We start from the raw sequence: 27,731 nt of genomic DNA, 5'->3' as shown, positions 1-27,731 counted from the left end.
AAAGAACAAGAAATGCTGGTTCCTCCAGGCAAGGCAACTGAGCAACCATATTTGTACAGTGAAACAAGTGAAACCCAGAGCCAGTTATTTCTTTGACAGATTTTTAAAAATGAGTTTTTTATATTAAAGAAAGTTGAACAAGAAATATACCAATCTAATTTTGAGTAAACATGAGGATTTTCTGTACACTGTTTGTAAGACAGATGTAACTAAAAAAAAGAAGAGCACAGCTGCACTGTAAAAAATGTTTCTACTTTAATAAATCTCTCTGGCTGGTTGATATGTCATTATCTTTCATTTCTTTTTCTTTTAATTGAAGCATAGTTGATTTATAATGTAGTGTTAGTGTGTGGTATACATACACCAAAGTGATTCAGTTATACACATATTCTTTTTCACATTCTTTCCCATTAGAGTTTATTAGGGGATACTGAATACTTTCCTGTGCTATACAGTAGAACCCTATTGTTTTCTATTTTATATATAATAGTTTGTATTGAGTTTTTTTTTTTTTTAAACACACTTAAAATTGTCAAATAAGCCAAAAATCTGGAATAAATTCTAAAGCATAAATGAGTTTGTCAATTTAAATGAAAATGCAATTCAGGGTTGTATGCAGGATACACATTTATTAACAGTGAAAAAGCATTTACCCAAAGTGAATGTTAAAAATACAAAGAGTACCTGCTGCACAGTCTGGTGAGCTCAATCTTGTAGGCATTATTTCAACCTGCCTAGGTTTCTCTCTCACTTATTTTGACCTTTCTTCCTCTTTTACCTTTAACCAAATTTTTAACTTAAAAATTAAGACAACAGTACATATTGAATGCCTAACCCTTTAGCAACAGTTACCAGGGAAAAACATATTAAGCAAGTTATCTGCTCTCAAGCACTTAAAACTAAATTATCTACTATAATAGAAAACAAAAGACCAGATTACAACAGCTGTTAAGTCAAATAAACAAATTTGATAAGGTTCACAGATACTACAATAACTTAAGATCTAAGTACAACGATTCCACTGTATCCCATCTTTAATTTGTATGCAGAGAGAGAGACAGTCTTAATATTTAATGTGTAAGGCTTGGCTTGAGTGTATCAAAATGAAGTTTCTGTAGAGTCTAGAAAACAAATCTAGAACTTAAGTATACATATAATATATATGTATACCTACCATGCTTCAATTTCCCTGAAGTCAAGCCAATTGAATAATTCCTGCTTCTGGAATGATAGTGTTCTGAGTAAGTTTAATAAAGTTGGAGATATATGTTTCACCTAATTTAAATTACAGAACAATATAGTCAATGTCCTCAGAAGGAAATCCTCATTTAATATTCCCTGACTGGACATTATAGTTTTACACTGAAGTATCAGGCAAGAATTTCGAAGGAATACCAACCAAATTCTTTTTTTATGGGGTATTTCAGTAAACTGTTGACAAATTTAAAAGACTAATTTGGACTAATTCTTCGTATTTTATTCAAGGAACAGTCTGTAAAGTTGACTTGTTAACTGGCTTCGTGAAGCCTTTAACTCGATATACGGCAAGATGGGATCTACAAGTACACCACCTTTGAAAAGCTGATTTGCTTAGTGATAAAGAGGTCACGTAATTCTCATTACTCCATACAGTACTTCATCTGCACACCTGCTTCTCTCTCACTACACACAGAGACAACTGCTACGTTTTGGCCTAAATTATCGTCTCAAAAAGCAAGGTTGTCCAAAAGCAAATAGAACCTTAGTGCTCTGGTACGTAAATTTAGTTCTATTAATCCTTACTTTAAAGAGCTTGGTTTTCCTTTTTAAAGTAATCACAATGTTACTTTCCTTGTTTAAGCGGAAATATTCTCTAATTATAGAAAATGTTCTCTCTTTTAACGTTTAAACTGAGGCAACACAGATATGAATTGAAATCCTAGAAAATATTTATCTAATAGATAATTATGTAAATTCTAGGTACTAAGGACAAGTATTCTAAACTTATTATCCAATTTGAATAGAATATTTATATTCTATAATAACTTCTCAGAAATCCTGGATACCTTTATAACCTGCCCTATTCTTGCAAAGGAATAAGACTTGCAGGTATCTAAAAGAATATCAGACTCAATAGCAGCAACACTGGCATTATTTGGAAGCCTGGCCTGAAGGCTGGGCTTTGTAATAAATAGTATATTTCTTTAACTCTTGACCATTGCTCTTCTCTGAACAGCCTAATTATATAGAACAGTGACTTGCTGTATAGAATTCAACATAATTTTCAAAAAAGATAGTTTACAGATAAGTCCAAACTTTATTTAAAACTACATTTTAAATTCTATGTTACTAAACATCACAATGGGGAAAAAAATCAGGACCAAAAAAATGAAAGAAAAAGAAAAAAACCCCACAGTGTATCAAGGCTTGAATCTGTCCAGAATTCAGTTTTTGATGTTTTAAACTGCCATGGGCAGAGATTAGCACACCTACCAAAAATGCAGTGTCAAACTGATTTACATTTTATACAGATTAAAACAGATGTTTATTTAGTGCCATTTTCATATACGTATTGATCATGTCAAGAAAGAGTTAGATGAGCCTCTGGAGACATCTCATGTACTTTGGGCTCCCACTGTTTCTGAAAAACAGAATCATGGTTAATGCCTTATAAATTATTTACTGAGTTAATATGACCTTATAGAATTTAGTTTAATATTGTTCTCTTCCATTTAAAACTTTCAATTTTAATATAAAGTTATTACAAAAGAAACTTACTTTGCTACAATAATTCCCTGATGACACCACCAACAGTTTAAAAGGCATAGGTAAGGGTTTCCATCTTAAGATGGCAGACTGAGCACATACTTGCTCTCAAAAAAAAACAAAACAAAAAATACATTAGGGAAAAAAAAAGTATAAAAATGAATAAATCCAGACCAATAAAAGAAGTGGTTGTGAGAGAACCAGAGGACAGGAGATAAAAACAAATTTCCAGAACGCTGAGAACAGATGGAGGCGCAGGGCAACATGGAGGAAGCTGCAGCCCAGACACGCGACGACAGGCAGCAGGGGAGAGGGTACCAACTGCAGCCCTAACAGGCAGGAATGGGCTGAAAACTGGGAGATTAACTGAAGGTTTGATATATGGTTTCTCTTTTCGTCACCCTATTTCTTAAAAAAAACAAAAAATCTTGAGTTTCATCAATTGATGAACAAACAGAAAATCCTTGACCTTAATGCAAGAAATGTTCCCCTCTGAGTGGCCCTTGGGTTGTGCTATTAGACCCAAAAGAACGAAATCTTCCCAGATTTCCTGGGACTATCACTTGGCTCTGCAATGAATCATAAAATCTTCAGGAAAGTATAAAAGATTTCATTTTTATAGTTACAAAAACAGAATATAAGTGTGTTTAATAAGGTCAATAAAGTATGAAATGAGTAAATCAAACAGAGAAGGAAAAAGGGAGGAGCAAGCAGTTGGGTAATGACCAAAACTGACAGAACTAGAAAATGCGTACATTTATAAGAACAAAGGTCGCAGAAAAGCCAAAAATAACAGAAGCACTGAAAGAAGAGGTAGGTGTGAATAACTTTTCATTTGGGAGATAAGAAACATTATCTAATTTTTAAAATTCAGGAAAATTATAAGAATAGTATATAGAGATATAAAGGGCCTCCTCCAAAAGAACTGAAAACCAATGATTAAAAGAAATCGGCTCTTGACAATCATCACTAACTCCTCTGTAGCTTTCTTTCTTAAGCCATGTGCATCTATTACACTGTTAAAACTAAAAATAGAAAACATTATCTGATAGTACTATTTTATAAATTGGGCAATGGAACTAAAATTTTTACAGAATTATGCTTCCTTTCTAACGTTTGGCTTCTATCTTCCAGGTACTAGTAGCACATTTTAAAAACTAAAACAAAATGATGGTATCAAGATTCAGTAACTTTTCAGTGTGATATGATTAAAACTGCTAACTCTTACCAGGTTCTTTTAGTGTCTGAGAATTCCCAGCTAATTCTTCAGTCTGCATTGCACATATTTCACCAGATAAGTGGTTTTTCTGTTCTTCTTCGGCCATTTTCTTCCTTAGATCTGCCTGTAGAATGAAAATGAAAAATACAAAATCATTTTTCATTTTAACAATATCTGCTATATAACAACAACTGTAATTAAAGAGAGTGAAATACCTCTGAATATATTGTCAGTTTAAGTGGTAAATCTTCAACTTTCACAAAGTCTTCTTCATCAGATTTTTGACTTATGTTACCAGATTCTGCTTCCTATAAGATTAACAAATTATATTTAATGAAGGCAATCCACTCTATCTCTGGATCTAAACCAAAGTCATCCATGCCAAGAGATAAAGTGGATTCTCACATGTGTATAGATGTCAGTAATTCTGTCGTATTTGCTTTTCTTCTATATTTAGCTCAATGAGTAGAACAGAAATCTAGAGTTCAACACGAAGGGTTGCCCACTTGTAACAGTGGGCACACAGTGAAGCTTCTGTGCACCCATTTTATAAAGAGCCCATTCATACAGGTTAAAGGAAGAAACAGTAGTAGTTACATTGAGGGCTAAAATAATTACGACAACCCTCATTTCTTGATATGTTAACAGAATGCATCAGAGCTGTACTCAGAAGAATATAAGTAAACACAGATTTTTCAATATCAACTCTGGAAGCTCAAACAGAAAGATGAGGTGCGAATTTAGTAATTCACAAAAGTTATTAAAAATCACCTCACACTGTTTTTCAGAAACCTGAAGCGTTTTCTCCCAGTTTTTTGATTTTTAATAGTATCATCACTCTACCAATTACCCAAGTGGAAACCTTAAGTTCTTCTTTTTCCTGAAACATTTCTCACCCATTCCTCTCTCATTTAGCTCAATTTGTATTTATATGATATTGGAGACTCTCAACTCTGACTCCTCAACAACACTTTTTTTTTTTTTTTTTTTTTTTTTTAACAACACTTCTTATACAGTCATCGGATTCATCTTCAAAATCCGTGACTCTGACCATTTCACTTTCTTGCGCAAGACCTTTAATAGTGTTCCCTGCCTAAAATCCAAAATCCTTCAGGACCTTCTATGATCTAACTTCAAGTAAATTTTGAGCAAATCCCTTCTGTAGCAATTCTATGCACTCATCAAATAATAACAGTAAGAAACCTAATAAGTGACTTTTACAGTTTTCAATGGAAAATTTTACTGTTAGTGAAGCAAATAAAACAATTAAGATACTCTTTCTACTGTTTCTGAAATACCCCCTTTTGCTGAGAAGCTTTGAAATTATATTATAAACATATCTTTTGGAAGAAAACTGATGTTGATTAAAAAATATGTGAAACATGTTCTTTAGACTTAAAGAACATTATTATAAATCCCTTCATTTTTACCCACAAGACAAAGTATATAAAACATACACAACCCAAGGACCCAAAAAACAACCTATTGGCTATAAAATTAAATTGAAACAAATGTCTGGAGAAAACCTAAACTTATGTACTTACATTATAAATGCAAATTTGCTAGCTTACTTTTTCGTCATTCACTATAAATAGACAGGGACTCTACTGCTGTCAAATGAACTCTCTCAAGGTTACCACATACAATTCATCTCTTTGGTTCTCAAAACTATGAAAAGTAGAATTGTAGGTTTTGAAATGGTCATCTTCGTTCACTATCACTCTTCTGTTTGAGTTTAAAATAAGTCTGAATGAGAAATAAGTATGCTCCAACAGTTTCTAAACCCAAACGCAAAGTGGAGTTGTGTTTACATACGAGAAATGTTAACCTGCAAATGAAGAAAGGGGCACAGAAATGAAATGCACACGATACCTACATAGTCATTCACTAACACTGGAGATTCAGTATCAGGACTTCCAGCCAAAGAACTTTCAGGAGTCTCCTGAGCAGATTTCACTTCTTTGACTCTAGGCACCAAGGTTTCAATTTCAGTTAAAGGTAAAGGCAAAGGGTTAGGCTGACTGGACGAGTCGATGGTAGTGAGAGTGTCCTTCTGGACAGGGCTATTTAAAGGTTGCTCATTTTCCACGATATTGAGGTAACAGGGCTTCACAGGAGTGCTATCCTGGTCACCTGTCATCAAAAGAAAGTCTTAATATTAGTGTTATGCAACTGTCATTAAGTTTTACTAATGCGCTAAATAAAGACTAAAATGTATAAATGTATAATCAGACTACTTTCCTTACAAAATTTGTGTTTAAGTATTTATCAACTTTTCTTTAACAGCTGTTTGCAGAAACAAAGCCCTAGCATTTTCTACACAGGATTTAGGGAGAGAAAAAAGACATGTATCAGGTCCAAAATACCTTCAAACTTCCATTAGCTAAGAATTTAGATTTCTTTGTTTTTAAGCACATAAAGGACACACTGCAGATAATTTTAAAATGCAAATTTTAAATTTTTTTTTACCCTTACTAGTAGTGGGTTCTTGTTCTGATGGGACATTTTTGCTTTCTGATGATTTTTCAAAATCATGCTGTGGAACCTAGAAGGAAAAAATAATGTCTTAATAGTGGGACCTAAATATATAGTCACTATATAGGAGATGGATGGTATTTCCAACCTGAGACCTTCATACAAGGAAATTTTAAAATAATCTTCTAGAAGTGTTTCAAGAAGGCTGTGGTTGCAATTTCAAGATGGCTAAGTTTAAAAAGTTTACTTTTCTTAACTTCAGAATAACACAAAGAACTGGAGTAGTATAGATTTTACTATTATTTTTTTCAGACCTGACTCTATATTAAATGAAACTAAAAGATACTTGCTTATATGTAGATGTTAACTGAAGGAAAGGAGAGAAGGATGAACAAGCTAACTGCTATCTGAAGGAGGAGAGAAAATTGAAGATTCACCTCATAATTGGATGCCCCAGATTCTAGGAAGGATGGAGTACAGTGGTGGGGTGGGAGTCGATGACAAGGGGGTGGTGCTGAAGGTTGTTTGAAGCTGCTTGAGAAAAACGTGGACACTTAAGATTCCCTCCCCAGGCTCAACAGAAAATTGGAAATTATATTTTGGAGGAAATGAGCTAGTGAGTCTCAGACTTGGGGGCACCGTGGAAGGGACAGGCTGTGGAAAGCATGAGTGACAGGATACAGTGTCAAAATGAAATGGAAGATCTAGCGCAAGGCTGTATAATGGTGGGACCCTCAGCCCTAACCCTGCACCCAAGTTCAGAACACCAACAGCCAAGGAGAGGGACCTCCTACCAGGCAGAAGGAGATGGGCAGACCCTCCCTACTTTGGAGAAATTAACCTATTCCAATAGGAATTGCCATTTAGGATTTTCTATCAAAGAGTTATCTACTTGGCTGCCCCACAGTAAAGCCCAAAAGAATTCCAACTGGCTTTTTGGTATATTATTCTTTAATGTCAGCACCAAAGGTAGACTGGATATTTGGAGAAAGCCTTTATGTGTGGGTAAGAGAAAATACTGCTCCCATGAAGTAAAAGGGTGCTAAAAAGAAGTAACAATCAGAAAAAAGTACTTAGAAATTAAAATTATGACAGTTGAACTAAAAATAATATCATAGAGTTAAGGTCAAATAAATCTCCCAGAAAGTGATAAAACAGATCAATGGGTCAATAAAATGAAAAGGAGAAAATAGGGCCAATTAACATCTGATAACATTTATTTCAGAAGAAAAGAAGAGAAAATGGTGAGGAAGAAATTAAAGAAAATCTACCAAACCTGAAAAACATGCTACAGATTAAAGACAACTGAGTACACCTAGTGTAGTGAATAAAAAAGACCAGCAACAATGTATATTATCACTGTAAAATTTCAGAACTCCAGGTGAAAAAAACTTCTAGAGTTATAAAGAAAAAAGGACATATATGAAAAATCAGAACTAAGAAAGGCCTTCAAAGACCTGAGCGGAAATGATTTTCAACACAGAAATACTGAGTTTTCTTAGACAATATAAAATGGCAACTAGAGAAAGGAATGGTTACTCACTGGCTGGTGGGCTATAGTCCATGGGGTCTAAAAGAGTCAGACATTGAGCAGGGGGAAAAAAAAAGTCAAGATATGTTTTGCACTCTTTCTTAGAGAGTGACTGGAAGATGTATTCCACCAAAATTAGGTGATAAACCAAGGAAGAGAAAGGCAAGATTTGATTCCAGAAACTGAGACCTTAAAGTACGAAAGAGGGGATTCCCTAGCTGGTAGCTATCTATAGGTCTAAAGAGCCAAACCCAGAATGGAGCAGGAAGGAAGAAAGCTCCGGAAAGGACAAAACTGACTGACTGGTTCATGAAGAAAATTCTGAGAGATTTATTAAGCTACTGGTGGCCAGAGCAAGCACTTGGGTACGTGATCAAAGAAAATAAATAAAGAATTGAGACAGTTTTTAAATTCAGGTGAAAAAAATGTACAAGACTAAGCAGTAAACACTATTTGCTTAGCTCAACAGCCAGTAATATTGGCATGGTTCATTTAAATCTAAATATTTGATTAAAACAGATTTAATTAAAAGACGTGCTTAAATGAGGAATCATATGTGACCTAAGAGTCTTCACCTGCTATAATAGAATTCAAAAGGTAACATCTAACACATACACGAATAAATAAATACACACACATATTATTTAGATAGAGGGTAAACAGCAGAAGAAATCACACAAAGTTTTGCCTCTGGGGCAGGCTGAGGTGAGGATAGGAAGGGGAATGATTTTATTTTGTTACATACTACTTCCATGTAAAACTAGAAAAAACATAAGTTAAAAATAAAAATCTAAAGTCATCACATAGTTTTCAGGATTTGTTATTAAAATATTTTAAGTGCTTTAAATGTAAAAACATTGCTGAATAAAAAAAAATAAGTGTTTTAGATTTTAATAAGGATATTGAAGAAGTCTATATTCATGAAAATGAGAATGGGGAAGCTGTTGATTTTAGCATGTTTAAAAAGAATGTGCTTTTAGGTGTCACAGGAAGAATGGTGAAGAGTGTGTGAGTCTGCACTGGAATACCTGATCATCGTGTTCATTTTCTTCTGTAGTTTCAGTGTTAGCCTGAAGTGACGTCTGGACATCTACAGGTCCCTCTTCAAATTCTTCTATCTCTTCATCTTCATTCTCATCTTCTCCACTTCCGTAATTAGTCAAAGCCTGAGTTTCAGCTTTGGACAAACCTAGGTCGATCAACACACAACTTTAAGTAAAAGTTCCAGCACTTCCTTCCTAGCAGCTGCCATTTATTGCATGCCACACTGTGCAAGTGCCTCACATACAGCGTCTGAAACCTTCAAACCCGTAAGTGCTAGGAAACTGCTGCTGCAAGGACAGGGAACTTAGTCAGGGTCACACTGAAATTCACAGTTGTCTAACACCTAATTCTATATTCATTCCACTGCAACAAACTGTTTCAATAAGTGATCTGTAAAGAACTAATGCATAAACCTAGTCTAGAGCCTTCAGACTTACTAATAGACACTGGACATTCTTCACTTTCTTCATCATCCTCTTGATCAGAAATATCAGATCTCACATTTTTGGGGCCGTCACCATCATAAACCTCAGACGTTTGAGTCTGCTTAACTGTTTCCGTCTCATCCTTGTCCTAGCCACAAATAAATTTGAGTAATTAATTCCTTAAAGTACATTTTTTAAAGGTATATAGTAAGTCTATCATAAAAATTAGTAAGTCATTATCTAATTAAAAAATATAAAGAATGATTTTAAATTTAGTTGTTTTTAAAAGAAAATAAAACTCTGTCAGAAGAAAGGACATTTTATGATCTACTTTGCTCTCTACTATTAAGGTAAAAGCTACTAAAATTATTTAATCTTTTGTTTCAAAAGCCACTGAATTAGCACATACTTTGTCTTCATCATCAATTTCTCCAGCAGGTGAACTGTGATCTCCTTCAAGAATCCTTTTGGCCTATAAGCAAATCGGTTAGGCAGAATTCAGGGGTGATCATTCATTATCACACTTAAGTACTCAGTAAACTTTAACAAATCCTGCATTCTTAAACCATCATCCAAAGAGATTACTGTTTTCTTAGAAATATAAATTCAACTCTTATTAAATAAATCTTTTAAATGAAGAAAAACAAAAAGCAACACGGTCTACCTGACATCTCCTTGGATATCTAAGAAACATCACAAACTTACTAAATCCAAAACAAAAATCTTGATTCCTTTCCTTCTAAAACCCCCGTCTCCCTTCAGTCTTCCTAATCTCAGTAAATTGCCCTTCATTCACCAAAATGCACAAGTCAGAATCAGCCTGTACTTTATGTTTATTACCCACATCTGAACTACTAGACTGCATTTGACTCAATCATCCTAATGTACGTACTGTTACACACTCAGAGCTGAGACACTTCTTACTCACCCACTTCTTACATAAGAGCTGAGACACTTCTTACATGGACAACTGCAACAACCTTCCAAGAAGTCTCTCTGCTTCTCTCTCTACTCACCTACAATTCCTACTCAATAACGAAGCCTGACAAATCTTAACTAAGATTAGGACACTCCCCTCTCTCAAACTTTCCTGTGGGTTTCCATCATGCTTAGAATAAAATAAAATATAAGGTCCCTACAACAGTTTCTAAGATTTCACAAACTTGTCCTATTTACCTCTGTGACTTCATCTCCTACAGGCTCACCTCATTTAAAGTGTTCCTGCCTCCCTGGTTTCTCTCTTCCCCAAAACACTCAATCCTGCTTTGAAGTTTTTACACTTAATGGTTCTCTCTGCCTGGAACTGTTAAACTTAACAGTTCTCTCCTCTCATCTTCATTATAAACTCTTGTCTTTCCATAGCTTAGCTCACATTTCATCCCCTGAAGGAGCCTCTTGATTCTGCCATCTAAAGCAGTCCTCTCTATCATTTTTATCATATCATCCTGTTCTATTTTCTTCAAGCTCTAAGTAATGGCTGAAATTATCTGAAACTTATGTCTAGAAGAAAAACATTACGAAAAGCCTGAAAAAGGTGGCCTGCCTGATTTTACCTAGTTTAGATTTCTGCAAGAAGGGTTATCTCTTTATGTTTTGGGTCTTGACCTGTTTTTCCTCTTATGATTAGAGTCAAGAAAAGGGTGCTGGTGTCTCGGGGGAAAGCCTCCTGGTAGGCCTCAATCTCAAAAAAGACAGAATGATCTCTGTTTGTTTCCAAGGCAAACCATTCAGTATCACAGTAAACCAAGTCTATGCCCCAACCAGTAACACTGAAGAAGCTGAAGTTGAACGGTTCTATGAAGACCTACAAGAACTTTTAGAACTAACACCCCAAAAAGATGTCCTTTTCATTATAGGGAACTGGAATGCAAAAGTAGAAGTCAAGAAACACCTTGGAGCAACAGGCAAATCTGGCCTTGGAATATGGAATGAAGCAGGGCAAAGACTAATAAGAGTTTTGCCAAGAGAACGCACTGGTCACAGCAAACACACTCTTTCAACAACACAAGAGAAGACTCTACACACGGACATAACCAGATGGTCAACACCAAAATCAAACTGATTATATTCTTTGCAGCCAAAGATGGAGAAGCTCTATACAGTCAGCAAAAACAAGACAGGGAGCTGACTGTGGCTCAGATTCATGAACTCCTTATTGCCAAATTCAGACTTAAATTGAAGAAAGTGGGGGAAACCACTAGACCATTCAGGTATGACCTAAATCAAATCCCTTATGATTATACAGTGGAAGTGAGAAATAGACTTAAGGGACTAGATCTGATAGAGTGCCTGATGAACTATGGATGGCGGTTCATGACATTGTACAGGAGACACGGATCAAGACCATCCCCATGGAAAAGAAATGCAAAAAAGCAAAATGGCTGTCTGAGGAAGCCTTACAAATAGCTGTGAAAAGAAGAGAAGCGAAAAGCAAAGGAGAAAAGGAAAGCTATAAGCATCTGAATGCAGAGTTCCAAAGAATGGCAAGGAGAGATAAGAAAGCCTTCCTCAGCAATCAATGCAAAGAAATAGAGGAAAACAACAGAATGGGAAAGACTGGAAATCTCTTCAAGAAAATTAGAGATACCAAGGGAACATTTCATGCAAAGATGGGCTCAATAAAGGACAGAAATGGTATGGACCTAACAGAAGCAGAAGATATTAAGAAGAGGTGGCAAGAATACACAGAAGAACTGTACAAAAACCATCTTCACGACCCATATAATCACAATGGTGTGATCACTCATCTAGAGCCAGACATCCTGGAATGTGAAGTCAAGTGGACCTTAGAAAGCATCACTATGAACAAAGCTAGTGGAGGTGATGGAATTCCAGTGGAGCTATTTCAAATCTTGAAAGATGATGCTGTGAAAGTGCTGCACTCAATATGCCCACAAATTTGGAAAAGTCAGCAATGGCCACAGGATTGGAAAAGGTCAGTTTTCATTCCAATCCCAAAGAAAGGCAATGCCAAAGAATGCTCAAACTACCGCACAATTGCACTCATCTCACACGCTAGCAAAGTAATGCTCAAAATTCTCCAAGCCAGGCTTCAGCAATATGTGAACTGTGAACTTCCAGATGTTCAAGCTGGTTTTAGAAAAGGCAGAGGAACCAGAGATCAAATTGCCAACATCTGCTGGATCATGGAAAAAGCAAGAGAGTTCCAGAAAAACATCTATTTCTGCTTTATTGACTATGCCAAAGCCTTTGACTGTGTGGATCATAATAAATTGTGGAAAATTCTGAAGGAAATGGGAATACCAGACCACCTGACCTGCCTCTTGAGAAACCTGTATGTAGGTCAGGAAGCAACAGTTAGAATTGGACATGGAACAGACTGGTTCCAAATAGGAAAAGGAGTACGTCAAGGCTGCATATTGTCACCCTTCTTATTTAACTTCTATGCAGAGTACATCATGAGAAACACTGGGCTGGAAGAAGCACAAGCTGGAATCAAGATTACCGGGAGAAATATCAATAACCTCAGATATGCAGATGACACCACCCTTATGGCAGAAAGTGAAGAGGAACTAAAAAGCCTTTTGATGAAAGTGAAAGAGGAGAGCAAAAAGGTGGCTTAAAGCTCAACATTCAGAAAACGAAGATCATGGCATCTGGTCCCATCACTTCAAGGCAAACAGACAGGCAAACAGTGGAGACAGTGTCAGGGTCAGTGTCCAAAATCACTACAGATGGTGATTTCAGCCATGAAATTAAAAGACGCTTACTCCTTGGAAGGAAAGTTATGACCAACCTAGACAACATATTAAAAAGCAGAGACATTACTTTGGCAACAGAGGTCCGTCTAGTCAAGGCTATGGTTTTTCCTGTGGTCATGTATGGATGTGAGAGTTGAACTGTGAAGAAGGCTGAGCACTGAAGAATTGATGCTTTTGAACTGTGGTGTTGGAGAAGACTCTTGAGAGTCCCTTGGACTGCAAGGAGATCCAACCAGTCCATTCTGAAGGAGATCAGCCCTGGGATTTCTTTGGAGGGAATGATGCTGAAGCTGAAACTCCAGTACTTTGGCCACCTCATGCGAAGAGTTGACTCACTGGAAAAGACTGATGTTGGGAGGGATTGGGGGCAGGAGGAGAAGGGGACGACAGAGGATGAGATGGCTGGATGGCATCACCGACTCGATGGACCTGAGTCTGAGTGAACTCCAGGAGTTGGTGATGGACAGGGAGGCCTGGCATGCTGCGATTCATGGGGTTGCAAAGAGTCAGACATGACTGAGCGACTCAACTGACTGACTGAACTGAGGCCTCAGCTGAGGGGAAAAAACATCCAATTTCATATGTGATCAAGACTAATTCAACAGGGCATAGTAGCTACAGGGATGTGCAACCATGGCCTAACTAATAACAAGCATGTGTGTTGGCTGAGGTGCTAACACTCCTGGGGCATCTACTGTGATTAACAATAGCCACAGCAGGCAGCTGGCCAATGGCCAGATCCCAGTCCTCTCTCTCTGGATAAGCGGCCATAACGTGAAGTAGATACTTAACAATCCCCTGCCACCTGTTCCTGTCTTGAGCATCCCTGATCTCGAGCCACTGCTGTTACTGAGATTCAGTAAGTGGCTGGTGTTACGTTATTGACTTATAATCTGATTAACTCACATTACAAAAAAAAAAAAAATGCTTCGGTGAGGTCAAGTATGATTTTATTTACTCATAAAGATCAAAAGGACATTTATACACTAATTACAACTATTTCTATATCAAAATGAATGTCATTTACCTCTTTTGCATAAGACTGTATCACTCCAGCAGCTTCTATTTTCCTTTTGCATCTCTGTTTAACAGTTACACTATTATTATCCAAATCTTGCATGAGCTTAAAGAAAGCCAATTCATTAAATAACACTTCAGATATCTCTACAAGAAGATCTTCTCCACAATCCTTCAGTTTTCTGCCAGCAAATTTTGCCAGTGAATCCTATTCAAAGACAAACCAAATCACTTTAAGATTATACCAAACTTTAACTGTGGGTAGAGAAATACAGATGATTAACAAATTTGAATTATAATACTCATGAAGGGAAAAACAATTTTGTAACTTTTTAGTACTGAAAAACTTAAAACTAATGTCCAAGATAGGCTAAAAAACAATAGGTGAATATTACTAAGCAGGACTCTTGCTAGTCCTGCCCCCAGTTAGGAAGCACTACTATTACATAATTTAGTTACTGTTACAGCCCAAGAAGTCTCTACTATCAATAGTTTCCAGTTTCTACAATTTCCCAGATTGGTAAAAAAAAAAAAAAAAAAAAAATTATTTTAGAAAATACCAAGGAATACTTTCTAAACATTCCAAACTTGAAATGTTGTTCTTAGGTAGAGGAAAAATCAAAACAAAATTTTATTAGAGTTGGAAAAAGCCTTAGAGATGGTAAAGTTAAATGAAGACACAGGGCCTAATACAGTATTTTTTAATTAAGTAAGGAATAACCTAAAATGTATTACAGCGTCATCCCAAACGGATGCTAGAATGAACATCTACTTGAATAAATTGTGTAATGCCAGAAAAAGGAGGGGGGGGGGGCAGGGAGTCCTAACCACATGGTACATACTGGTAAGTCATATAAGTACAAGCTCTTACCTGTAATATACTTCCAAGCTGCTTATGAAAGAACTTTACAAACTCTTTGCTCTCATTGTTTTGCTGAGTAAGGACCAAAACCATGCGTCTTACTGAGGTTAGAAGTTGAGAAGAACATACTTCATCCATGTGCTCCTGAGAAAAATTCTAGTTGGTTAAGATATAACTTACTTATTGTGTAAAAAGTGTTAATCCACATGATATATGAGAGTGTATTGTTCTTGCATAAGCTCCTCAACTTTTAGAGGCACATTTGGAGACTTTGTTCATAAGAACAGCCAACTCCCCACTACACACACTAAAAGGTTTGCAAATTTTGATTCACCATAGCAGATAATAGCCAATAAGAAACTGGCTGATTCAACATTTCCCACTACTTTCTTTCTGTACTTTAAGGAACTATTCCTGCCATAGTTTCCATATCGCCTGTATGCCTATTTGCAGTTCAGTTCAACTAATCGCACAATCATACTTCAACTTCCACCAAATTTCCTGTGTTATCTGCTAACTTTCCTTAGCCTTGGCACTGCTGACATACTGTGGGTTGGAAGACGTTGAGCAGCCCTCTGAAGTCTACCCAAAAAAATCAAGATTTGAAGTGAAACGAGACATAATAGTTGAAATCAGATCATTAGTTCTACTAATTTTGTTGGCCTCAGAAATTGTCTGAAGTGATAAATTTAGCAAGGGAATCCTCATGAAAGAATAGAATCAGACACAAAACTGCAAATGCAACAAAATTTTCTGAGATGGTTTCATTCCCTACACATGAAGGTAAGTTATATTTTTTAACATTTAGAAAATAATTATACATATCAAATAAATATCACTACCAATATACCTAATTTAACAAAAAAGACACATTTAAAAGTATTTATTGCATTACATGAACACAAAAATGTAAAAGAAAAAAGGCAATACTACTCTGTTTATGGCTAAGATGGAAGTAAGCAATAACCTAAATAGAATAAAATAGCATATATTCTTATAATTTAGGGGAATATAAATATTTTAGGGGGTAAAAATATATTTTAATAAAGACACAAAAATAATTGATGAAATTGATGTATTTGTTTAATCTCCTCAAATTCCTTTTATCTAGTCTCTGAGATCCTTCTTGAGGGTAAGTACTAAGAAATTGAGAAAGATCTTGTTCTATTGGCGGGGTATATAGCAGAAAATCGCGATACTTTGTCTTAAGTGCTCTATAAAGACAGGTACCAAGTTTCCCAAGAGCAGGGAAAAGAAGGAGAAATTCTGCCAGCTAATACATACAAAACTATTTCAGCTCAATCCTGAAGGATAAGACCAACAGAGGAAGGATAAAGGCCATTCTGGGCAAAGGAAGTAACATGGGCAATGTGCCTTTTTGAACAATGTCAAGCAGGATACAAGGCATGTGGAAGGAACAGTTAAAAGGCTGGGATCAGGCTGTAGAAGTTTTATGAGCAATGCTGAATCTGATCTGGATCCTGTAGGCCAACAGTTTTCAACCTATATACTTGACTAGTTTAAAAACCACAGTCAAGGTTTGGTAGATCAATTCACTTACTAACATTCAATAAGTATTTACTGAATACTACTATGTGCATGTATTATTCCTGGGACTGGTAAGACACTGACCAAAACTATCTCTGATGTTAACTCTTCATGACTTCATGGAGTTCACATGTAACAAGGGAAACAGACAAAATCAATGAGCAAATATTAAATAGGTTATAAGGTGATAAGCACTATGAAGATAAAGAAAAGCAGGTAAGGAAAGGGGAGATCTGTTCACCAAATAAATAACATTTGACTAAAGCCTTCAGGGTTCAAAGGAGAAAGCCATGCAGACATGTGAAAAAACAGCATTCTAGACAGAAGTATCAGCAAGTGTCAAAGCCTTCGAAGCACCAGTAATGCTAGCAAGAGAGTTGAAAGATTAGAAGAGGAAGCAGAGACAAAACCATCTGGTGCTGCTGGGGGTGCTCAGGAAGAGGCTAAGCTTTTTAGTTTCTACATGCAATAATTTGGGCGTAGACAGATGGATCCTCTTTCCTCTCTTGGCTATCAAGCCTCTTTGGAGAAAACTGTTCCTAGAACTGCTTTTTCTCTCTTCTCTCAAAATACTCCAAAAAAAGCAATTACTTCCACCAGGGGAAGAAATATAAGTGTACGGAAATAAAAATTTTTGCTGTCAGCATCTAACACATTGGCAAGTACAAGCAGGTTGTAAGAAATGAACCTAATGACAACATATTTTGTATTTTCCCAACTCTGAATGAAAAGATTGTCTTTTCATCTCTATTTTTTAAAATTTCCATTAAATGAGAATGTAAGAGTCCCATCTCAGAAACCAGTCCTGGCTTTCCTTCTCTCCCCTCTTCCTTGTTATTAAACAAAAAATGGTACTGCTTTACTTGTCTTATAGTTTCACTGTTGCTAGGAATATAAATTGTTAACCTTTCTGAGGGATAATGTAGCATAATGTCTCAAAAGTCTTAAAAATATTCATACCTTTAAAGCTACAAATTCTATGTCTAAGAATTATGTCAAAGGAAATAAAAATGGGATGCATACTTAAATTTAGCTAAATCATTTAAGCATTTTTCATAATAGTGAAAAACAAACCAGAAGAGAATAAACACAAACATTTAACAACAAGAACTAATAAAATAATTAACAGGAAATTCTGTTCTATGAATACTCAACCCTCACAGTAGCAATCATATAACTTACTACTGGCAGTCCTACTTAGTCAACTCTGGCTCTTCTGCTTTTGCACAACCTCTTTATGTTTGATCACTGATCCTGGGCCCTAGTTCTAGTTCTAGGCTCCCTTCTCTTATCTAGTGCTGTGCTTTAGGTGACCCCATCTACTATTAGTAAGATCTGCTGATTTTCAAAATATATCCCATTTGTCTACTGTGCCCCATCTTTAGTACCACACCCTTACCTAAGTCATGATCATTTCTTGCCTGCCTCACTGTTGTTCTGACCCCTATACTCAATTCTCCAGAAACATCAGATTTTGTTTCTCTTACTTAAAATCTCCTACAAGTCACCCTTCGAACTTCCAACAAAATCCAAGCTGTGACCCATGCCTATGACAGTCTGCATAATTGGCCCTTCCTCCTATTCCAACATCATCTCACACGAATTTTCCTATAGCCATACAGTCGTTCCTCCAGTTTCTTCAACATGCCAAGCAAGCTTCTACTTCAAGGCCTTTCTCCGTCTGGAATGATCTTGGCTTAAGCCATCTCTTTATTCACACCTCTGCATAAATGCTCCTTCTTCAAGAAGACTTCCCTGACCGTCCAGTCAAAAACACACTATCACATCACCATATTTTAATTCTCTGCATGGACTACCTGACATACATCTACTTATATGTTCTATATTTACCTATTTTTTTAAACCCATATTCTCATCCTATCATGTAAACTTCATGAGAGCAAAGGCCTTGACTTGTTCATTATTATGTCCCAACACCTGGCATAAAGTAGGTATTCCACAAAAATTTTTGAATGAATAATGAATCAATGTGTGTATGTATAACCATTAAAAAATATGCAATAGAAAAATAGTCATCTAGAAAGATGTTTATGGTATCATTAATATTTGAAAAAAGCAGAATGCACATATATGTGGGCAAAATATTACAGAAAGGTTGACAAAATACTGACAGGCGCTATCTCTGGGTAACATAATTATGAGTGATTTTAGTTTTTTCTTTTATCTTTCTTAATTTACTACGATGGAGTCTTTGGCATGAATTTTAAAATATAAAACAGAACACTTACTTATTTTTAAAAATTATTACTTACCTTCAAAAAAGGAATGACTTCTTTCATAATTGCTTTAATTTGCCGGTCCAGTTGCTGAGTATCAATTCTAGGACACGGGACGGTAGCAACTTCACTCACGGGTTGCTGGGAACTATGATTTTCAATAACAGGAGTTTCTATTTTAAAAGAGAAAATGCTACATTAGCAAATAAAGTCTATGATGTGAAATGTATACATTTATGCAAAATTCTAAAGAACATTGAATTCTGATGATTTTATGCTAAAATAACACAAAGGAACATCCATGTAGTTCTAGTACTGCTGATAATTAAAAGTGGTCCAAAAATTCCCATTATACATCAGGTGGGGTTCATAGTTCTTTATATATGGATTTTTAGTCAGTTCAAGAACACACCTTCTAAATTATTACTAATCGTGGTCGTGGCAGCAGCACCATCGTCATCCTCAACGATCCTGCAGGTGCACCTGACGTCTGGACTACTGTCAGCCTCCATCTTCATATGCGTGTAGTCTCTCATTCTGGCTAATGCCTGATCTAAGTGAATCACAGTGTCACCTGTGTACAGAACAAAAATATTTCTAGCAAATATAAAAGCAAACTCTTTTCATGTATCCTATAAAATTTACTAATAAAAATATAATGTCTGAATATAGGGAAGAAAAACTAACTTAACAAGTTTCAGATACTGTACTATTTGGGTACTTGGCATGTATTACCACATGTACTTAATCCTTAAAATAACCCTATATAGTAGATGATAGTACCCTCATTTTCACAGAACTTAAGCAACTGCCCAAGGTTTCACAGCCAGTTAAATACAGAATCAAGAATTGGAACCCAGGTCTCTTAGACTCGTAAGTCCATATGTTATTTCACATAAACAGTACAGCAAAAAATAATTTCAAAATATCATGCAAATTCTGATGTAAATAATCCAACCTAATACAAGCAATTAAGGTAAAGACAAGACCTAAGAATGAGATTTCCCAATTCTCTTTTGCTCACTTCAGACAAAGCTAATGTTGAAGAACTTTAAATAAACAATCAGCTAATGAAACTGAGTAGGTACAACTCAAAATCGCTTGAGAACTCAGTAAGTAAAAAAAAAAAAGGGAGAAGGTTGACTATAGATTACCTTTTCTCTATAATGACATGAGCTCAGTACAGACTTGATAAGTGTTAATATTTAATAGATGGGAGCTCCTAGAGAGAGCTAGGGTTTAGAGTCCTCATATTAATACTTAGTAAGGCAAAAGGAAAACTTACTGCTTACTGAAAGGTACCTAACAATACAGCAAGGCTTGACCCTTTTCTTTTGTCATGGAAAAGGCTTTTGAAATCATCTAAATCTTGTTTTCATCATATAAACAAAAACTAGAATTACAGGACATTATTCTAACAACTAAGTGTCCTGGAAGTCTGAATGAGTGAATACTTGGGGACATTTTGATATGCTACAGCCTGGAAAATGAATCAGGTACTTAGACATCTTTCTTTTCTCTAATTTTCTTTCCAAATTTAGGACTTGGGGCTTTTTTCTCTCTGATCTATGAGACTCTCTAAGCTTTTGTTTTACTACTGATGGAAGAAATACAATGTGTCATGCCTTAGAGTTGCCTGGGTTTCCAACGATAGATTATATATGCTAAGAAATTTCAGTTCTTACTGCAAATTACCAAGTTCACATTTTTATTGAAGATGTGACTGGATGAGGCAATGCTACCTCTAAATTCTTCTTACTGATTAACTAGAAGATCTTAAGATGATTTTTATTTTGAAATCCAACATTTAGTAAAAAAAAATGATTTCATTCATTTATTAAACATTAATTGCCTAATATATGTGGCATGTCGTTGTTCTGGCAACTGAGCATTCAGAGTCTCTTCTCACAGAACTGACAAGGGATGACTTTCCTCTGAACTTCTATTAAGCATGCTAGAAAACTGCTTATTTTCCACAAGAACATAGCATGGTAAGACCCCATTTCCTAAGTATATGCAGAAAGTCAGAAAGATGAGATGACTGGCCCAAAGTCAAAGAGTTAACAGTCAAGAGACGGCTGAATTTAGACTGATGGATGGGTAGTATTTTAAGTTCACATTCTTTCTACCACACCTTCCCTTTCTAAACTTTTGTTTCCTTATCAATGCAATTCAAAGATTTTATTAAAGTCATGTTCTAAGATTACAAAAAATTCTGCTTACCCAGAACATCTGTTGCAAAAGGCTCACAAGTTGAAGATACACTAGCATTATCAGCATCATTTTGCTCACTTATTTTATGTGTTTCTCTCTCAAAGTTCTTCTCAAAAGTTTCCTAAGTTGTAGTTTAAAAAAACAAATAAAAGTCACTAGTATTGCTTTTAAAATTGTATGGATTAATATTAAAAATGTAACATAGAAACTATTTGCATAAAACACTTCAAACTGTGATATAATGGAAGTTATGAATGGTTGAATGCAGAGTCACAGAGAATATCAAACATCAAGTAGCCTTGCAGAACACGTTGTCATTACTGAGGTGAAAATGCATAGTGCCAGCTAACCACACTCTACCTTGGAAGAGGCAACATTACTCCTACACCCTCGGGGAGATTCTACCTTCAAACTCTAACAGTATCTAATACTTTACTATGATACCTGGTTGTCTCATATCAGAAGAAAAACACTGACGGCACCATTTATATTTTTAAAAATTTTTATTGAAATATAATTTACATACAACAATGCACCCATTAAGTGTACAGTTTGATGAGTTTTGAAAAATATACGCACTGAGGCAACCATCTTTCCTAAAGATAACACCATTTCCATCAGCCCAGAGTTCCTTTGTATCCTCTACTCCCCACTCACATGATTTCTATCACCAGAGATTAGTTTTGCTGTTTCTAGAACCTTATATAAATGGAACCACTCAGTATATACTCTTTAGTGTCTTGCTTCTTTCACTCAGTATGTTTCTGAAATTAATCCATGTTGTTGTGTTTCAGAAGTTCATTATTTTTTAATGGCTGAAATAGTATTCCATTGTATGGATATACCACTGTTTATTTATCCATTTATCTGTTGATGTTTCCAGTTTGAAGCTATATGACTAAAGATGATATTAACATTAGTGTACAAGTATTTGTGGATATGTTTTCATTTCTCTAAGATGAATACCTAGAAAAGAAATTGCTGGGTCACATGCCAAGTTTATGTTTAACTTTACAAGAACTGCCCAACTGCCTTCCAAAGTGGTTGTTACAATTTTTACAATCCTACAAGCAGTATGAAAGTTCCAACTGTTTCAAGTGCACACCAATACTTCTTATTGTCCATCTTTTAGATGTCTAAAAGCTTTTTTAGATTGCTTTTCTAGCAGGTGTGAGGTAGAATCTCATGTGGTTTTAATTTGCACACTGGCCATTTACATATATTCTTTTGTGAAACACATGTTCAAATCTCCTGCCCATTTTTATGAGCTGATTTTTTTTTCTGGATGCACCCCATGGAATATGGAATCCTTGTTCCCCAACCAGGGATTGAACCCAGGCCTCCTGCACTAGAAGCATGAAGCCATAACCACTGGACTGCCAGGGAGTCCCTTGAGTTGATTTCTTACAATTAAAGCCCTTTCTATAGTTAGGCTTTTTATACAGTCATTTGCCAGATATATGTACTAAGGCTGTTATCTCCTAATGGTACCTTTTGAAAAGCAGAAGGATTTTACTTTGATGAAGTCCAATTTATTTTTTTCCTTTCATATTTAGTGCTATGTCCTACAAAATCTCTCTCATGTCAAAATCATAGTTTTTTTTTTTCTAAGTTTTATAGTTTTAACTTTTCCAGTACTGTTGTTCTTGAGTGACTCTTTTGAGACCCCATGGACTGTAGCCTGTCAGGCTCCTCTGTCCATGGAATTTCCCAGGCAAGAATACTGGAGTGGGTTGCCATTTCCTCCTCCAGGGAATCTTCTGGATCCAGCGGTCGAACCTGTGTCTCCTGCATTGGAAGGTGGATTCTTTACCACTGAGCCACCAGAGAAGTTCCTTCTACTACTATAAAGTAGTTTCAAATTAATTTTTGTGTACAGTATGAGTAGGAGGGAGTATCAATTATATTTTGACTGCAACTCATCTCAAAACTATCTTCTTTCCAAGTTATTGATCTTTTAAAGTTTCTCTTAAATTATGAAATGAAAGGCCTGTCCCTGATTAAAGGAAATTCTGGCATAAGGGAACATGTTTTAAGAAATGGAAACATTTTGTTAGGCCTTCAAGCAATACCCAAAGTTAGATGTGACTTTGCCATTTTACAGCACCTGGAGTCGATGATGGAAACTGTCTCTTCCTCTTCCTAAACCTCAATTCCTCATCCTCCTTAATTTATAATCTCCAGATGACTACTTCAATTCTCTCTTTCATGGCATGGAAATGTTTACATGCCCTAAAAGGTATCTGAAAACCTCCATAAATGGAACTCCAAGGACCCTGGCTTAGTAACATGGAGAATGAGACTCTATATCCACCCAATATGGTAACCACTAGCCATGCAGCTAGTTAAACAACACTTAAAATTTAGTTCCTCAATCCCATTAGCCACATTAGTGCTCGAAAGCCATGTGTGCTAATAGATACTGTACTAGACAATGCAGATTGTAAGACATTTGGAACATTCTAGTGGCTAGCACTGCTCTGGATCTGTGGATATGAACACTGGACATTGTGCTAGCACTGCTGCTGACTAAATGACATAAATAAAGGGAAGATGATGATATAAATGAAGAATTTACGTTTTAGATGAAAAATTAAAGAACTGATTTATTTATTTAAAAGTAATTCTAAGTATAGTTATTTGTGCCAAGTCCCTATGGTAATGGAATGAATTTTTGTGTCCCTCACAAAATTTATATATTGAAGTTCAACTCCCAAAGTGGAGATATTAGGAGGCAGGGCAGCTGAGAGGTAGTCAGGTTTAGATGAAGTCACCAGGGTAGAGTCCCCTTGATGACCCTTTTAAGACAAGGAAGAGACATCAGAGCTTTCTCTCACTGCACAAGGATACAGAGAGAAGGTGGCCAACTGCAAGCCAGGAAGAGGGTCCACACCAAGAACCGAGTCTGCCGGTACAACATTCTCAGGACTTCCTAGCCTCCAGAATCGTGAGAAATAAATCTCTCTCGTTTAAGCCATCCAGTCTACAGTATTTTGTTGAACCAGCCTAAGCTAAGACACCTACTTACAAAGTATTACTACATCTTTAAATCTTATTTAACTTTAAAAGCTTGTCAGGTTAATTATATCATAAGTTGTAGCTCAATTTTCCAAATGTATTGTGCAAAACAATGGGCTCAAATCCTTTAAAATAACTGGAAGTAATGCTGCCTATATGAAATTTGGATAAAAAGAAAGGCGCTAGAGTTAAGGATATAAAATTACTAAAAAAGATTTTTCAAAAAAGACATTCTTCATGCTCTCTCAGTCATTTCAAGGCTAATAAATTTAATATAAGCTAGTATCTCCTATGTTTTATGTATACAGCTGGAACACTTCATTTCCCACCAAAAAAGACAACACAATTTTCAACTGGTTACAATAACAATTAATTCCAAGTACCAATCTGTTACATTAACTTATATTTGATAATAAAGTCAATCAAAACCATGTACTTTTTGTACATAGGTTTATGTTCATAGTAGTTTAAGGGCTGGAGCCTGGTGAAGAAAAATTTTAAGCAGAAAAGATGACTTGGGGAAGTACCATTTTAAACACAAGAGCAAAAATAGAGCAAAAATTTCTAAGTCCTCAATAATTGTAAGGAAGTTACTATACATGAAGAAAAGATGATCATCTCTGGAGAAAACACTATCTTTTCAGGAAAAAAGCTTATGTTATCATATTAACCATGGGAAGAAACACAATAATATGCTTCCAACTTCATAATCATAGTAGACATTTGCTAATCAATTATGGTACTCTGATCCATGAATATCCAGGTGCTGAAGGTGGTATAAAAAAGAACATAATTGCTATCCCAGGACCACATACATACAATCTTTTAAAATAGAATCAGGATCTGAACCTTTAAACAGGTGATTTCCAAGTGAGCTCATTACCTCCTCAGTCTCTTAGCAGTTGGCATACATTCAATCCACTATGTGCAAAGTAGGTGCTACTTGGAGAATATAGTTTATTGAAAATATATACTTCCCTCATCACTCTTTCATTTCCAGGCCCTTTTTACTTTACTCAAAATTTTCTTCAACAGTTTTAATACATTAAATTACATTTTCTTCTAGGCTTTTTTTGGTCTAGCTTCTCTTCTAACCTAAAAACATAATTTATCTTGTATTTATTCAACGGTTCTGTGATCTAATTGCTGTATGATTTACTCAAATGTCTTGAATGAACACAGCAATTTTTACTAAATGTGTGAGTGAGTGAAAGTTGGTTAGTCATGTCTGACTCTTTTGTGACCCCATGGACTATACAGTGCATGAAACTCTCTAGGCCAGAATACTGGAGTGGGTAGCCTTTCCCTTCTCCAGGGGATCTTCCCAACCCAGGGACTGAACCCAGGTCTCCGGCATTTCAGGTGGATTCTGTACCAGCTGAGCCACAAGGGAAGCCCAAGAATACTGGAGTGGGTAGCCTGTCCCTTCTCCAGTGGATCTTTCTGACCCAGGAATCGAACCAGGGTCTCCTACATTACAGGCAGATTCTTTACTAACTGAGCTATTACGACTCAACTCCTATATTGGACAAAGGAGATATAAATACAGTTATTTTAGACCTTATAAGCTATCATTTCTATATAACTTTCGGTGTTTGACTGCTGTCATATTTTGACTGAATTTTATACCTCACCTCAAAATTAAGCAATACATTACACTTAGCTTTTGAAAAAAGCTAAAAACTAAATACATAGCGTATAATCACAATTTATTAACAAACTACTTAACTTTTGTTCGCTGCATATTGAAATTATGTCTACATTTCATTAATCATTATCAGCTTACATCATCAGTAGTAGCAAGGCTTTCACTGGGAGTAAGTTCTGAGTTGGATGCTATCCAAGTACCAGAATTCACGGACTTTATATTTTCTCCTTCTTTTTCATGGTTCTCAGAAATATGCCTGGATACTATGTCCTAAAATAAGGAGAGAAGATAGCTATTTATGAAAAACATTTGTGTTTAATCACAAAATTAAAAGTAAAAGCAGACAGCAAAACAAAGGCAATCCTCCCAACCTCAAAGATTAACTATGAGAAAGATATAACAGGACAATACAATGAAAAACTGTCAGAAAAAGACTTTTATCTAAAGCCACTTAAGCTATATAAGAAAATTATTAAAATGGCATGGAAATACATAAAGAAACAGATTGAAATACTTATGGAACAAGGACATACTTCAATTTAAGAAAGTAAACAGAAAGAATTGGGAAAATTGGCAGTACCAGAAAGCAGAGGAAAGAGAATCTTAGGTACAAGATACCTGCAATGCATATAAGGCCCTCTGTCTCAAATAGTCTGTATTAAGTAGCTGAAGCTCATGGAAGAGTTCAATAAGAAAATGTGGACGAGATTCATTTTGAGAAATCAACGTAGCTACTTCAGAATAAATGGTATCCCGCAAAGCTTCGAACATGGAAAAATCACTACTGGTTTCTGGAAGATATTAAAGATCAGAAAGTTAATATTGGCGAAATATATTCCTATTTCTATTAACTTGCATCATTGCTCTCAACTTTAAATTACTTAAAAATCAGAACACAATTCTATCGCAGAGCTTTTAAAGTAAAAAAAGAATCTTCATAATTACCAGGATAAAGATAATTCTAAAAATCTCAAGATACATACTACTTACTAGAGAAATAACATTATCTAGCATCACTTAGACCAAAGTTATTTCTCAGTGAAAAATATCTGGAAAATTTTACATGTTTTATAGGAATAATCAGTGGAAATTTTTCAGCACTTGAATAAAATAAGTGAATTGAAAATTATTTTCTTTTTTTGCTAATATGAACTTTTTTACAGAAAAGGAAATTTATTTTGTTAATGTTGAGAACAAACGAAATGCTGCCAAGGAGACCTACTACTTTAAGGTTTATCTAGTTAGATCTACTGATTCTCAAATCTCTACTATCCTGCTGTACTGATGAAAAACTGAATTTGTAAATGTAACAAAATAGGTACAATTTTACTACAGTGTCTTACTGACACACTCAGTATAAGCTGAAGCAAGCAGTGACCCAAATGAACTTTTCAGTTACCCAGAATTAGGTATCACTCTATTATTTAGCAACACTTCTGCTGCATGTATTTATTTATAACAAAGAGTTATCACACTTAAAGGTATACAGCCATACCTTTACTTTTAAAAACACAAATTAGGAACTGATCCCATTTTGAGTTCTCTACGAAAAAAAAATTTCCACACAAATTAGGAACTGATCCCATTTTGAGTTCTCTACGAAAAAAACATTTTCAAGTGTTCTTCTAGCTATCAAACTCTATAAACTTTCTAGAGTAATAGTAGAACCACAAATAGATAAATACTTAAGTTTAAGTTCATTTTAGCTCACAGAAAGTAGTGCTAAATTTTCACAACAGGGAATTTGAAATGTTAAGTGTTTTAATACACTGTGCTTTCAAATAAATATTGCAAGATCATTAAGATTTAATTCACTTTTTCCAAGAAAGAAATTTTCAAAATGCAAAGCAAATGTGGTTTAATGAAAAAACTTTCCATTAACTTGCTAAGCAAATTAACATCCTCGGGCCTCAATTTCCACAAGTATAAGATGATAAGGATAATAAATATACAATGTCCCTACCGTGCCTCAGATATTTATGAGTATAAAATGAAATGATATACTATGATGCACTGTTACTATAAA

The 27,731-nt window shown here is 35.5% G+C and overlaps 1 protein-coding gene across 19 annotated transcripts in view; it reads right to left on the bottom strand.

Moving 5' to 3' along the window:
- Nucleotides 1-231: 231 nt before the first annotated feature.
- PCM1 (pericentriolar material 1) overlaps nt 232-27,731 on the bottom strand; it is a 91,038-nt gene continuing 63,538 nt past the window's right edge. For 8 of the 19 annotated variants that reach the window (XM_070364076.1, XM_070364081.1, XM_070364078.1 and 5 more), the window contains 16 exons: nt 26,324-26,496; nt 25,844-25,975; nt 21,049-21,160; nt 19,238-19,399; nt 18,862-18,998; nt 15,050-15,184; nt 14,189-14,386; nt 9,849-9,911; nt 9,452-9,587; nt 8,999-9,159; nt 6,440-6,509; nt 5,841-6,115; nt 4,180-4,272; nt 3,974-4,088; nt 2,758-2,852; nt 232-2,620 (listed from right to left, as the gene is read on the bottom strand). In XM_070364076.1, the coding sequence (XP_070220177.1) occupies nt 2,561-2,620; nt 2,758-2,852; nt 3,974-4,088; nt 4,180-4,272; nt 5,841-6,115; nt 6,440-6,509; nt 8,999-9,159; nt 9,452-9,587; nt 9,849-9,911; nt 14,189-14,386; nt 15,050-15,184; nt 18,862-18,998; nt 19,238-19,399; nt 21,049-21,160; nt 25,844-25,975; nt 26,324-26,496 (2,117 nt within the window). In that variant the 3' untranslated portion in view covers nt 232-2,560. Of the gene's footprint in view, nt 2,621-2,757; nt 2,853-3,973; nt 4,089-4,179; nt 4,273-5,840; nt 6,116-6,433; nt 6,510-8,998; nt 9,160-9,451; nt 9,588-9,848; nt 9,912-14,188; nt 14,387-15,049; nt 15,185-18,861; nt 18,999-19,237; nt 19,400-21,048; nt 21,161-25,843; nt 25,976-26,323; nt 26,497-27,731 lie in introns of all 19 variants that reach the window. The other 11 variants (XM_070364086.1, XM_070364088.1, XM_070364089.1 and 8 more) reach the window with 5 other exon arrangements.

The sequence above is a fragment of the Bos mutus genome, chromosome 27 (genome assembly GCF_027580195.1).
Source record: "Bos mutus isolate GX-2022 chromosome 27, NWIPB_WYAK_1.1, whole genome shotgun sequence".
NCBI classification, from domain to species: domain Eukaryota; kingdom Metazoa; phylum Chordata; class Mammalia; order Artiodactyla; family Bovidae; genus Bos; species Bos mutus.
The sequence above is the reverse complement of the archived record's forward strand: the minus strand, read 5'-3'. Positions and strand labels throughout refer to the sequence as shown.